Source organism: Salmo salar, chromosome ssa24 (assembly GCF_905237065.1).
Source record: "Salmo salar chromosome ssa24, Ssal_v3.1, whole genome shotgun sequence".
Taxonomy (NCBI): Eukaryota; Metazoa; Chordata; class Actinopteri; order Salmoniformes; family Salmonidae; genus Salmo; species Salmo salar.
Genome location: NC_059465.1, coordinates 41,001,969 through 41,016,869, shown reverse-complemented (window position 1 = coordinate 41,016,869; position 14,901 = coordinate 41,001,969). Strand labels below are relative to the sequence as shown.

At 45.0% G+C, this 14,901-nt stretch overlaps 1 protein-coding gene and 1 long non-coding RNA gene across 2 annotated transcripts in view; both read left to right on the top strand.

Moving 5' to 3' along the window:
- The window catches only part of LOC106585885 (protein unc-13 homolog B), an 83,440-nt gene extending 80,364 nt beyond the window's left edge, over positions 1-3,076 (top strand). Inside the window, exons 25-28 of the mRNA XM_045706824.1 lie at positions 95-151; positions 268-360; positions 1,622-1,781; positions 2,727-3,076. Coding sequence (XP_045562780.1) covers positions 95-151; positions 268-360; positions 1,622-1,781; positions 2,727-3,009 — 593 coding nt within the window. The 3' untranslated portion in view covers positions 3,010-3,076. The remainder of the gene's footprint in view (positions 1-94; positions 152-267; positions 361-1,621; positions 1,782-2,726) is intronic.
- A 1,216-nt stretch (positions 3,077-4,292) lies between these two features.
- LOC123730424 (uncharacterized) lies at positions 4,293-8,269 on the top strand. The gene is made up of 2 exons (XR_006761824.1): positions 4,293-4,959; positions 5,015-8,269. It is a non-coding gene; the product is annotated as an uncharacterized lncRNA (long non-coding RNA).
- The last annotated feature ends 6,632 nt before the right edge of the window (positions 8,270-14,901 follow it).

Below are 14,901 nucleotides of genomic sequence, written 5' to 3'. Positions count from 1 at the left end.
TCTCTCTCTCTCTCTCTCTCTCTCTCTCTCTCTCTGTCTCTCTGTCTCTCTCTCTGTCTCTCTGTCTGTCTCTCTGTCTCTGTCTCTGTCCCAGTTCATAATGAGATGGGCATCAGGATTACTCCAAGTGAGAAGGTTTTGCCTGAAAGAGGTAAGTTACTGTAGTAAAGATTGGTGTCTCTGTTCGTTCTGTATGATGTACCACAATATGTTTTGTTATCAATGGAGATAAGAGTTCGTAATAATGTGATGTCGGTTAACCCTCAGGTTCAGGAGCGGAGAAGTCTATTGGTGAGGCCCAGATCCAGATAGACATGGTGCCTCCAGGCAAAGACAAGATCCACAAGGTCAACATCAGAGGTGAGCCAGACATACCACTACACCTATTCTGTCCAAATCTGTCCTGTCCAATCCTGTCCAAACCTGCCCTGTCCTATCCTGTCCAAATCTGTCCTGTCCAAATCTGTCCTGTCCTGTCCAATCCTGTCCAAACCTGCCCTGTCCAAATCTGCCCTGTCCTATCCTGTCCTATCCTGTCCAAATCTGTCCAATCCTGTCCTGTCCTGGACAACACGTGAAAACACCTCATAACTCAGTCAATTTCAATCAATCTCTGAACTTTCATCCATCACCTTCAGTCTACCGCTCTCTTAAACCCATTCCCTTTGTTTCTCATATGTTATTCTCTCTCTCTCTCTCTCTCTCTCTCTCTCTCTCTCAATTTAAAGGCCGTTATTGGCATGGGAAACATATGTTTACATTGCCAAAGCAATGGTTACCCTTTTCTTGTGTTAACAGGTCACAAATCTTGCTGCTATGATGGCACACTGTGGTATTTTACCCAATAGATATGGGAGTTTTTTAAAATTGTGAATTGTTCTCGAATACTTTGTGGGTCTGTGTAATCTGAGAGAAATATGTGTCTATAATATGGTCATACATTTGGCAGGAGGTTAGGAAGTGCAGTTCAGTTTCCACCTCATTTTGTGGGCAGTGTGCACATAGCCTGTCTTCTCTTGAGAGCCAGGTCTGCCTACGGCGGCCTTTCTCAATAGTACTGTAGCTATGCTCACTGAGTCTGTACATAGTCAAATCTTTCCTTAAGTTTGGGTCGGTCACAGTGGTCAGGTATTTTACCTCTGTGTACTCTCTGTTTAGGGCCAAATAACATTCTAGTTTGCTCAGTTTTTTTTGTAAATTCTTTCCCAGTAATGATCTTTTTCTCATTATTTGGTTGGGTCTAATTGTGTTGCAGTCCTGGGGTTCTGTGCATTAGGTTTGTGTTTGTGAACAGAGCCCCAGGACCAGCTTGCTTAGGGGACTCTTCTCCAGGTTCATTTCTCTGTAGGTAATGGCTTTGTAATGGAAGGTTTGGGAATTGCTTCCTTTTAGGTGGTTGTAGAATTTAACGGCTCTTTTCTGGATTTTGATAATTAGCTTGTATCTGCCTAATTCTGCTCTGCATTCTCTCGCTCTCATTCTATTCCCCCTCCCCCTTCTCTCTCTCTGTCTCTCTCTCTCTCATTCTATTCCCCTCCCCCTTCTCTCTCTCTCTCTCTCTGTCTCTCTCTCTCATTCTATTCCCCTCCCCCTTCTCTTTTTCTCTCTCTCTCTGCTCCAGTGATAGCAGTGAATGATATGAAGTGGCAGACATCAGGGATGTTCCGTCCCTTTGTGGAGGTCAATATGATTGGTCCACACCTCGCTGCCCAGAAGAGGAAGTTCACCACCAAGTCAAAGAACAACAGCTGGACAGCCAAGTACAACGAGGCCTTCCAATTGTGAGTTCTTAACACCACCGAGTTCCCACTCAAAATCTTTAGGTCACACTTCACATTCATTTCAAAGTTTTGTAGAGCTTCCCTCAGATTTCCTACTGAACAGCAACCAAAACATTCTCAATTTTTGGATAAACTAATGTTGAACCCATTCTACCTCTACTCTCTCTCCCTCTGTCCCTCTTCCCTCTCTCTCCCACCCTCCTTCTCTCCCTCTGTCCCTCTCCTTCTCTCTCCCACCCTCCTTCTCTCCCTCTGTCCCTCTCCCTCTCTCCCACCCTCCTTCTCTCCCTCTGTCCCTCTCCTTCTCTCTCCCACCCTCTTTCTCTCCCTCTGTCCCTCTCCCTCTCTCCCACCCTCCTTCTCTCTCCCTCTGTCCCTCTCCCTCTCTCTCCCACCCTCCCTCTCCCTCTCTCTCCCACCCTCCCTCTCCCTCTCTCTCCCACCCTCCTCTCTCTCTCTCCCTCCCTCCCCCAAAACATTCTCAATTTTTGGATAAACTAATGTTGAACCCATTCTACCTCTACTCTCTCTCCCTCTGTCCCTCTCCCTCTCTCTCCCACCCTCCTTCTCTCCCTCTGTCCCTCTCCTTCTCTCTCCCACCCTCCTTCTCTCTCCCTCTGTCCCTCTCCCTCTCTCTCCCACCCTCCCTCCCTCTCCCTCTCTCTCCCACCCTCCTCTCTCTCTCTCCCTCCCTCCCCCACCCTCCTTCTCTCTCCCACCATCCCTCCCTCCCTCCCCCACCCTCCTTCTCTCTCTCTCTCCCTCCATCCCTCCCTCCCCCACCCTCCTTCTCTCTCTCCCTCCATCGCTCCCTCTCTCTCCCACCCTCCTTCTCTCTCTCTCCCTCCCTCCCCACCCTCCTTCTCTCTCTCCCTCCATCCCTCCCTCCCTCCCCACCCTCCTTCTCTCTACTCCCTCCCTTTCTCCCCCTCACCTCTCCAACAGTATCCTGGGTAAGGAGTCTCCAGACTGCTATGAGCTGCAGGTGACGGTGAAGGACTACTGTTTTGGCCGGGCCAACCGTGTTGTGGGCGTGGCCGTGGTCCAGCTGAGGGATGTAGCTGACAGGAAGTCATGCGTGTGCTGGTGCCCACTGGGTAGAACCATCCAGAAGGACGAGACGGGCGTGACGGTGATGCGTATCCTGTCTCAGCGGGCGGCCGACGAGGTGGCCAAGGACTTTGTCAAACTGAAGGATGAGACACGCCCTGTAGAGGAGGGGAGATGATGATGGGATGAGGAAGGAGGAGAGAATGAGAGGGGAGAGAGGATAGGTAGAGGAGATGAGGAGAGAAGGAGAGGAGAGAAGGAGGAGAGAGGATAGGTAGAGGGAAGGGGGAGAGAGGATGGGTAGAGGAAAGGAGGAGAGAGGATGGGTATAGGAGAGAGGGGGAGAGAGGATGGGTAGAGAGAGAGGGGGAGAGAGGATGGGTATAGGAGAGGGGGAGAGAGGATGGGTATAGGAGAGGGGGAGAGAGGATAGGTAGAGGAGAGGGGGAGAGAGGATGGGTAAAGGAGAGGGAGAGAGAGGATGGGTAGAGAGAGAGGGGGAGAGAGGATGGGTATAGGAGAGGGGGAGAGAGGATGGGTATAGGAGAGGGGGAGAGAGGATGGGTAAAGGAGAGGGGAGAGAGGATTGATAGAGGAGAGGGGGAGAGAGGATGGGCAGAGGAGAGGGGGAGAGAGGATGGGCAGAGGAGAGGGGGAGAGAGGATTGATAGAGGAGAGGGGGAGAGAAGATGGGGAGAGGATTGATAGAGGAGAGGGGGAGAGAAGATGGGGAGAGGATTGATAGAGGAGAGGGGGAGAGAAGATGGGGAGAGAGGATGGGCAGAGGAGAGGGGGAGAGAGGATGGGCAGAGGAGAGGGGGAGAGGATAGGTAGAGGAGAGGGGGGAGAGGATAGGTAGAGGAGAGGAGGAGAGAGGATGGGTAGAGGAGAGGGGAGAGGATAGGTAGAGGAGAGGGGGAGAGGATAGGTAGAGGAGAGGGGGAGAGGATAGGTAGAGGAGAGGAGGAGAGAGGATGGGTAGAGGAGAGGGGGAGAGGATATGTAGAGGAGAGGAGGAGAGAGGATGGGTAGAGGAGAGGGGGAGAGAGGATAGGTAGAGGAGAGGGGGAGAGGATAGGTAGAGGAGAGGAGGAGAGAGGATGGGTAGAGGAGAGGGGAAGAGGATAGGTAGAGGAGAGGGGGAGAGGATAGGTAGAGGAGAGGAGGAGAGAGGATGGGTAGAGGAGAGGATAGGTAGAGGAGAGGAGGAGAGAGGATGGGTAGAGGAGAGGATAGGTAGAGGAGAGGAGGAGAGAGGATGGGTAGAGGAGAGGGGAAGAGGATAGGTAGAGGAGAGGGGAAGAGGATAGGTAGAGGAGAGGATAGGTAGAGGAGAGGAGGAGAGAGGATGGGTAGAGGAGAGGGGAAGAGGATAGGTAGAGGAGAGGGGGAGAGGATAGGTAGAGGAGAGGGGGAGAGGATAGGTAGTGGAGAGGAGAGGATGGGTAGAGGAGAGGGGGAGAGGGGGAGAGAGGATAGGTAGAGGAGAACTTCTCGAGATGGAGTTTGAAGAGGAGACTCGCCCGGGTGGAAGAGAGGGAGATGAGCATCAACATATAAGTTGCCCTTAGGCAAATGTTTAATTTCCTGCTTCCTGGTCCTCTGTGCCAATGAGATGGCCTGTAGCAGGCACATGACTGATGAGGGAACAATCAGAGACTTTCACTGTAAGCATCAATGTAGTGGAGTGTGACAACACCACCACTGTTGAATTTATAAACACACACACACACACACACACACACACACACACACACACACACACACACACACACACACACACACACACACGTAAATTATTGTCTGTTTACTGTGCCAGTATCAGAACAGTCTAGGCCCTACAGGTATGTTCTCTACTTTTATATACTACTGGCTACAAGGATGAGACTGACTCCCAGAGCCCACCACCCTGACCTAACCTGTGATGAAAACACATGGATTTGACATGACCTGTCTACAAGTGCCATCCCTATGCTGTAGAGAGTAGGGTGACGTACTAGAGTGACAGAGCCTGCTAGGTGACAGGGTGTGGTAGAGAGTAGGGTGACGTACTAGAGTGACAGAGCCTGCTAGGTGACAGGGTGTGGTAGAGAGTAGGGTGACATACTAGAGTGACAGAGCCTGCTAGGTGACAGGGTGTGGTAGAGAGTAGGGTGACATACTAGAGTGACAGAGCCTGCTAGGTGACAGTGGGTCAGTGTGTAGTAGAGAGTAGTGTGAGGTGTACTGTCAGGAATATATGTTCCCAAACACCACAGAGTTTAGGAGAGTGTTTCCATACACCACAGAGAATATGAGAGTGTTCCCATACACCACAGAGTTTAGGAGAGTGTTCCCATACACCACAGAGTTTAGGAGAGTGTTCCCATACACCACAGAGTTTAGGAGAGTGTTCCCACACACCACAGAGTTTAGGAGAGTGTTCCCATACACCACAGAGTTTAGGAGAGTGTTCCCATACACCACAGAGTTTATGAGAGTGTTCCCATACACCACAGAGTTTATGAGAGTGTTCCCATACACCACAGAGTTTATGAGAGTGTTCCCATACACTACAGAGTTTAGGAGAGTGTTCCCAAACACCACAGAGTTTAGGAGAGTGTTCCCATACACCACAGAGTTTAGGAGAGTGTTCCCAAACACCACAGAGTTTAGGAGAGTGTTCCCATACACCACAGAGAATATGAGAGTGTTCCCATACACCACAGAGAATATGAGAGTGTTCCCATACACCACAGAGAATATGAGAGTGTTTCCATACACCACAGAGAATATGAGAGTGTTTCCATACACCACAGAGAATATGAGAGTGTTTCCATACACCACAGAGAATATGAGAGTGTTTCCATACACCACAGAGTTTAGGAGTGTTCCCATACACCACAGAGTTTATGAGAGTGTTCCCGTACACCACAGAGTTTATGAGAGTGTTCCCGTACACCACAGCATTTAGGAGAGTGTTCCCATACACCAAAGAGTTTATGAGAGTGTTCCCGTACACCACAGAGTTTATGAGAGTGTTCCCATACACCACAGCATTTAGGAGAGTGTTCCCATACACCACAGAGTTTAGGAGAGTGTTCCCATACACCACAGAGTTAAGGAGTGTTCCCATACACCACAGATAATATGAGAGTGTTCCCATACACCACAGAGTTTAGGAGAGTGTTCCCATAAACCACAGAGTTTAGGAGAGTGTTCCCATACACCACAGAGTTTATGAGAGTGTTCCCATACACCACAGAGTTTAGGAGAGTGTTCCCACAGAGTTTAGGAGAGTGTTCCTATACACCACAGAGTTTATGAGAGTGTTCCCATACACCACAGAGTTTATGAGAGTGTTCCCATACACCACAGAGTTTATGAGAGTGTTCCCATACACCACAGAGTTTAGGAGAGTGTTCCCATACACCACAGAGTTTATGAGAGTGTTCCCATACACCACAGAGTTTATGAGAGTGTTCCCATACACCACAGAGTTTAGGAGAGTGTTCCCAAACACCACAGAGTTTAGGAGAGTGTTCCCATACACCACAGAGTTTAGGAGAGTGTTCCCAAACACCACAGAGTTTAGGAGAGTGTTTCCATACACCACAGAGAATATGAGAGTGTTCCCATACACCACAGAGAATATGAGAGTGTTCCCATACACCATAGAGAATATGAGTGTTCCCATACACCACAGAGAATATGAGAGTGTTTCCATACACCACAGAGAATATGAGAGTGTTTCCATACACCACAGAGAATATGAGAGTGTTTCCATACACCACAGAGTTTAGGAAAGTGTTTCCATACACCACAGAGTTTAGGAGAGTGTTCCCATACACCACAGCATTTAGGAGAGTGTTCCCATACACCACAGCATTTAGGAGAGTGTTCCCATACACCACAGAGTTTAGGAGAGGGTTCCCATACACCACAGAGTTTAGGAGTGTTCCCATACACCACAGATAATATGAGAGTGTTTCCATACACCACAGAGAATATGAGAGTGTTCCCATACACCACAGAGTTTAGGAGTGTTCCCATACACCACAGATAATATGAGAGTGTTTCCATACACCACAGAGAATATGAGAGTGTTCCCATACACCACAGAGTTTAGGAGAGTGTTCCCATACACCACAGCATTTGGGAGAGTGTTCCCATACACCACAGCATTTAGGAGCGTGTTCCCATACACCACAGCACTTAGGAGTGTGTTCCCATACACCACAGCATTTAGGAGAGTGTTCCCATAGACCACAGAGTTTAGGATTGTTCCCATACACCACAGCATTTAGGAGAGTGTTCCCATACACCACAGCATTTAGGAGTGTTCCCATACACCACAGCATTTAGGAGTGTTCCCATACACCACAGCACTTAGGAGTGTTCCCGTACACCAGGCCTGTTTTACGTCTGCTTCTGTAGGTAAAAAACTATTATTTTCTATTACAAGACCTTCATCCCACTAACTTTCTAGATTTAAATGTATTTATTTATTTTGGCAACTTCAGTTTCTCTTTTCAACTGTTACTGCATATGCACTGGTGTTATAGTGATGATGTCACCCATCAATCATCTACTTACTGAGACCTGGCTGGTCTCTCGTGTAAGCTTCTCCCCAAGGTTCCACCGTTGGTCTCAGTCATTGGGTGTCCTGTAATCGTAACAGATATTATCTGCCTGTCATTGGCCGAAAGAGAAGACGGACAGCTTGGCCATCCAATTATATCATACAGACGTGGAATCGGATGGATATAGTATGAACTCTGTGTGTTATGCAAAGTTCCTAACCAAGTGGGAATTTACCACATACGACTGGGGAAAAATCCACTTCAACAACCCCCAACTGGTGATTACTAGCAGATAAGTAGTATAGCATCCAGCTCCCACTTCTCCCACATGCTGACCTCTGACATCAAAATACTAAGGAAATGACCTCGATAACAGCACTTTCAGCAGTTAAAATGCAACAACAAAACATTGTTTAAAAAAAAAAAAATAATCTATTAATATGTTTTTTTGAACGCTATAATTTATTTACAAGCATGATAGCTGGACTTTAAGTTTATGGTTTATGCAGCTTGTTGGCCATTAGCCAAATGGCGTTTCTCAATGAGTTCAAAGACACGTGAATGCATCCAACTAGTATTTAACAACTTCACAACTGGTAAATTCCCACCTCCCACTTGGTTACGAATGCAGCATTATTAACAACTAACGGCAAGTGTTCACTTTCTAGCTCTGTTGATTTGGTTCATATGTCATGCACTCACACTGTTTCAGTCTTACTATATGTTTGTAAAGAACAGCCTAACACCAGAGCATGTATTTATTGTATAGAAGCAAAGTAAACTAGATCTTGAGCTGTGAATTTGTATGTATGTACTGTCAAATATGAAAAGATGGATATACTGTATGTAAAGTATTTATAAAATTATATAAAGCTGTGCAATGTTTAATATACTTGTACGAATGTTTGACAATACAACTTTCTGACTTGGGGAGTGTTATGGACTTGGAAGGAGATTTGAAAGAGTGTTACATGTGTTTGTCAGTTGTATTCCATTGGTTGTCAAGCGCCACCCACAACTGTGTTTATTTTACCAGGCGGTGAACCCCCCCTCTACCTCCCCTCCAACCCTGAATACAGGTAGGCTAGTAACATCTCTGTACTCTCTCAGGCTGATGCTGACTTTGTCTCTGGGGTGAGTCCCTCTCTCTCAGGCTGATGCTGACTTTGTCTCTGGGGTGAGTCCCTCTCTCTCAGGCTGATGCTGACTTTGTCTCTGGGGTGAGTCCCTCTCTCTCAGGCTGATGCTGACTTTGTCTCTGGAGTGAGTCCCTCTCTCTCAGGCTGATGCCGACTTTGTCTCTGGGGTGAGTCCCTCTCTCTCAGGCTGATGCTGACTTTGTCTCTGGGGTGAGTCCCTCTCTCTCAGGCTGATGCTGACTTTGTCTCTGGAGTGAGTCCCTCTCTCTCAGGCTGATGCCGACTTTGTCTCTGGGGTGAGTCCCTCTCTCTCAGGCTGATGCTGACTTTGTCTCTGGGGTGAGTCCCTCTCTCTCAGGCTGATGCTGACTTTGTCTCTGGGGTGAGTCCCTCTCTCTCAGGCTGATGCCGACTTTGTCTCTGGGGTGAGTCCCTCTCTCTCAGGCTGATGCTGACTTTGTCTCTGGAGTGAGTCCCTCTCTCTCAGGCTGATGCTGACTTTGTCTCTGGGGTGAGTCCCTCTCTCGCTATTTTTTCTCTCTGGCTCTCTCTTGGGCCAGATAGTATATGCACAGTTCTGTCTGATGAACTGCTGAATGTGTTTAATGTAATCCTGATCTCCATCCTCTCCATATCTTTGTCTTCTTCTCTTTTCTCCCCCTCTCTTTTCTCACTCTCATTCATTTCATTCTTCATGTCCTTCTTGTATTCTCTCTCTCTCTCTCTCTCTCTCTCTCTCTCTCTCTATACTGTACATCATGATTAACTTCTTTCTGTCCAGAAGGCTTATAATTACAGTTTTTCTCAATTGCTAAAACACAATTTCTGAAACCTTGCTCCATTTCCTGAAAACATTAAACACAAAACCTCATCTTCAAGCACTATTTACATAACCTCTGACTCCTCTCGCAAAATGAAACATTCGCCTCAAAACAGTTTTACCTGTGTTCAAAATCAAACACTGCTCTCAAATCATAAACAAAGTGATCAAAATGATATACACTCTCAAGCAGTCAGTAAACAATACACCGAAAAATAGAAAACACATTGTTCAAAACATACAATTCTCAGGGAGAAGTACATTTTTTATCTAAAAAAATATTCATATTTTTCCATCATTGTCTTTTGATGAACGAAAACATGTTCTATCATAGTAGCTCAAAATTGATCAGAAATTACTACTCTGCTTTGCTCTTTGCAATTTTATTTTTTGTTCTTCCTCCTCCTTGTACACCTATTTTTACAATACTGTACCCTGCATCTCACAAACTTGTCCTTTTCTCTGTGATACTGTAATTCTTGTTCTTTGTTGATATGAACCTGCAACCAGTCAAAATCTATTGAGCAGTCAGTACTGTTAATAAATGGAAAGCACAATGTTCAGGGCCATACAATTTGTCCATTGTACAGTATACAGCCTACAATGCACTGTACTACAGTGCTAAAAGGGACAAAAATCAAAGGAGTAAACATGTGATCAATGTGCTTCTTCTTGTCTTTGGGCTGGGTCAGGCCAGAGCACTTCGTCGACATCACAAGCAATATTGTCCCTCCTGAGGCAACGGGGGAAGAAGCCTCTTGTGTGCCGTATCCAGCCCTGACATGATTCCTCACCTATATCACCACAGGCTAAATCCATGGCTTGCAGCAGATTTACTCTGGTGTAGGGTTTTCTACCATACACTTTCCATCTCCAAGAGGAGAAAAACTCCTCAATCGGATTCAGGAAAGGCGAGTATGGAGGGAGGTACAAGTTCATAAACTGCCCATTGATGTTAAACCATTCCCTTACCTGAGCAGCTCGGTGGAAACTGACATTGTCCCACACTATCACATAGGTGGGAATGGGATTCTCATTTAGCTCTTGACCCTGCTGCTCTTGAACCTGCTGCTCAAATAAAATATATCTTAGATTGGCAATAAATGTTAGAAGGTGCTGGGTGTTATATGGCCCGAGTGTAACATGGTGATGTAGAACACCATGGTTGCTGATAGCAGCACAGATTGTGACATTGCCACCTCGTTGACCAGGGACTTCAACAATGGCCCGCTGTCCAATCATGTTTCGGCCTCTCCTTCTCCTCTTTGTTAAATTGAAGCCTGCTTCATCGACAAAGATGAACTCATGGGGTCTGTCCAAGGATTCCAAGTCAAATATTGTCTGTGTAGAAATACAATATACTGTATGTAGGATTTTGTAAGTCGTACAGAGACAGTGCTATACTGTAGAGTACAATTAGGCCTAATGTATGCACTTCTGATTCACATACATTGTATGTACTGAAGAGTGATGTCATTCACATAGTATGTGTTAGTACTGTAGACAATCTGGATTACAGTAAATGTTTCTGAATGTACACTTATTTGCACATACTGAGCTCGCAGTTCTTTCACCCTTGGTGAGTTGCGCTCAAAAGGTACTCTGTATACTTGTTTCATTCGCATCCTGTTACGATGGAGGACACGGTCAATTGTGGAAATGCTCACACTGTCGATTCCCTGGAAGTGTGTGTTGTCTTGTATCAGTCGTTCCTGGATTTCTCTGAGTCGTATTGTATTATCTTGAAGGACCATGCCAACTATAACGGCCTCTTCCTCCCGAGTGAATATAGCTGTCCTTCCACCTGCATGTGGCAGCCTTGCAATTCTACAGAAAGTAGTTGTGCAGTTACAAAACATATTCATGCAGTACAATACATACAGTGATTAACCTGTCTGGGCGAGGTGGGACGCCTAGTCAACAGCCAGTGGAATCGCGTGGCGCGAAATACAAATACCTCAAATGCAAAAACTTCAATTTCTCAAACATATGACTATTTTACACCATTTTAAAGACAAGTCTCTCGTTAATCTAACCACACTGTCCGATTTCAAAAAGGCTTTACAGCGAAAGCAAAACATTAGATTATGTCAGGAGAGTACCCTGCCAAAAATAATCACACAGCCATTTTCAAAGCAAGCATATATGTCACAAAAACCAAAACCACAGCTAAATGCAGCACTAACCTTTGATGATCTTCATCAGATGACACTCCTAGGACATTATGTTATACAATACATGCATGTTTTGTTCAATCAAGTTCATATTTATATCAAAAAACAGCTTTTTACATTAGCATGTGACGTTCAGAACTAGCAAACACACCGAAAACTTCCGGTGAATTTACTAAATTACTCTTGATAATCGTTTACAAAATACATAACAATTATTTAAAGAATTATAGATACAGAACTCCTTTATGCAATCGCGGTGTCAGATTTTAAAATAGCTTTTCGGCAAAAGCACATTTTGCAATATTCTGAGTAGATAGCTCGCCATCACGGGCTAGCTAATTTGACACCCACCAAGTTTGGCGTTCACTAAACTCAGAATTACTATAAGAAAAATTTGATTACCTTTCCTGTTCTTCGTCAGAATGCACTCCCAGGACTTCTACTTTAAAATACATTTTTATGCTATTTTTCTCGTAAAATAGCGATAATATTCCAACCGGGCGACGTTGTTTTCGTTCAAAGGCTGAAAGAAAAACATGGCCACTTCTCGGGGCCGCGCATCTCCTGTCTCTGAGCCACCAGCCTGACCACTCTGCTGCCCAGAGACAGCAGAGATCTCATTCCACTTTCTGGCGCCTTCAGAGAGCCAATGGAAGCCTTAGAAATTGTCACGTTACAGCAGAGATCCTGTATTTTCGACAGAGATGCCACAGAAGCACAAGAAATGGTCAGAGAGGGCACTTCCTGTATGGAATATTCTCAGGTTTTGGCCTGCCATATGAGTTCTGTTATACTCACAGACACCATTCAAACAGTTTTATAAACTTTAGAGTGTTTTCTATCCAAATCTACCAATTATATGCATATTCTCGTTTCTGGAAAAGAGTAGTAACCAGTTTAAATTGGGTATGTTTTTGATCCGGCCGTGAAAATACTGCCCCCTACCCTAGAGAGGTTAAGACACTACACACAGACTTAGTTAAGACACTACACACAGACTTAGTTAAGACACTACACACAGACTTAGTTAAGACACTACACACAGACTTAGTTAAGACACTGCACACAGACTTAGTTAACCTCTATGGGCTAGGTGGGACGCAAGCGTCCCACCCGTGGTGCACTCCATCAACAGCAGGTGCATTTCAAGAGCGGCAAATTTGAATCCAAATAAATGTCAAAATTCAAATTTTTCGGTGAAAGCATAAATTTAGAGTATGTTAGGACAGTACATTTACAAGAGTTGTGTGTAATGTTTTGTCAATTCAAAGACAGGGTCACCAAAACCATAAAACCAGCTAAAATGATGCACTAACCTTTTACAATCTCCATCAGATGACACTCCTAGGACATTATGTTAGACAATGCATGCATTTTTAGTTCTATCAAGTTCATATTTATATCCAAAAACAGCGTTTTACTATGGCATTGATGTTGAGGAAATCGTTTCCCTCCAATAACCGGCAGTCAAGTCAGCACCACAAATTAAATAATTAAAATTAGAAAACATTGGTAAAATATTATATTGTCATTTAAAGAATTATAGATTTACATCTCTTGAACGCAATCAACTTGCCAGATTTAAAAATAACCTTACTTGCAATAATCTGAGCACTGCGCCCAGAAAAATACGCGTTGCGATACAGACAAGCCGTCATGTTGGGGAGATCTAAAATCGAAAATACTATGTAAATAATCCATTACCTTTGATTCTCTTCATCAGATGTCACTTCCAGGTATCACAGGTCCATAACGAATGTAGTTTTGTTCAAAAAAGCTCATCATTTATGTCCAAAAATCTCCGTCTTGTTAGCACATGATCTAAGCCCGCCGGACTTCACTTCATGAACGAGGGGGAAAAATATATTTACGTTCGTTCAAACATGTCAAACGTTGTATAGCATAAATCATTAGGGCCTTTTTTAACCAGAACATGAATAATATTCAAGGTGGACGAATGCATTCTCTTTTATAACGTATTGGAACGAGGGTACCCAACATGAACTCGCGCGCCAGGTGTCTAATGGGCCATCATCGTTCCATGGCTCTTGTTCGGTCAGATCTCCCTCCAGAAGACTCAAAACACTTTGTAAAGGCTGGTGACATCTAGTGGAAGCAATAGGAAGTGCCAAAATATTCCTCAGCCCCTGTGTTTTTCAATGGCATAGGTTTAAAGGTAATACAACACATCAGGTATCCACTTCCTGTCAGAAAATGTCTCAGGGTTTTGCCTGCCAAATGAGTTCTGTTATACTCACAGACACCATTCAAACAGTTTTAGAAAATGTAGGGTGTTTTCTATCCATATATAATAAGTATATGCATATTCTAGTTACTGGGTAGGATTAGTAACCAGATTAAATCGGGTACATTTTTTTATCCAGCCGTGCAAATACTGCCCACTAGCCCCAACAGGTTAAGACACTGCACACAGACTTAGTTAAGACACTGCACACAGACTTAGTTAAGACACTGCACACAGACTCAGTTAAGATACTGTACACAGACTTAGTTAAGACACTACACACAGACTTTGTTAAGACACTGCACACAGACTTAGTTAAGACACTACACACAGACTTAGTTAAGACACTACACACAGACTTTGTTAAGACACTGCACACAGACTCAGTTAAGACACTGCACACAGACTTAGTTAAGACACTGCACACAGACTTAGTTAAGACACTGCACACACATACTTGTCTAGACATTCACTGAGTGGACAAAACATTAGGAACATCTGCTCTTCCCATGACATAGACTGACCAGGTGAAAGCTATGATCCCTTATTGATGTCACTTGTTAAATCCACTTTAATCATTGTAAATGAAGGGGAGGAGACAAGTTAAAGAAGGATTTTTAAGCCTTCAAACAATTAAGACATGCATTGTGTATGTGTGCCATTCAGAGGGTGAATTTAAGTGCCTTTGAATGGGGTATGGTAGTAGGTGCCAGGCGCACCGGTTTGAGTGTCAAGAACTGTAACGATTCTGGGTTTTTCCCTGCTCAACAGTTTCTCATGTGTATCAAGAATGGTCCACCACCCAACAGACATCCAGCCAACTTGACACAACTGTGGGAAGCATTGGAGTCAACATGGGCCAGCATCCCTGTGGAACGCTTTCAACACCTTGTAGAGTCCATGCCCTGATAAATTGAGGGCAAAAGGGGTGAAACTCAATATTAGGAAGGTGGTCTTAATGTTTTAACCATGCTGTACACACCTTTTAAACACATACACATTGGCTACCAGACACATGACTACAAGACGTATGGCTACCAGACACATGGCTACAAGACACATTGGCTACAAGATGCGTGGCTTCAAGACGTATGGCTACAAGACATGGCTACAAGACACATTGGCTACAA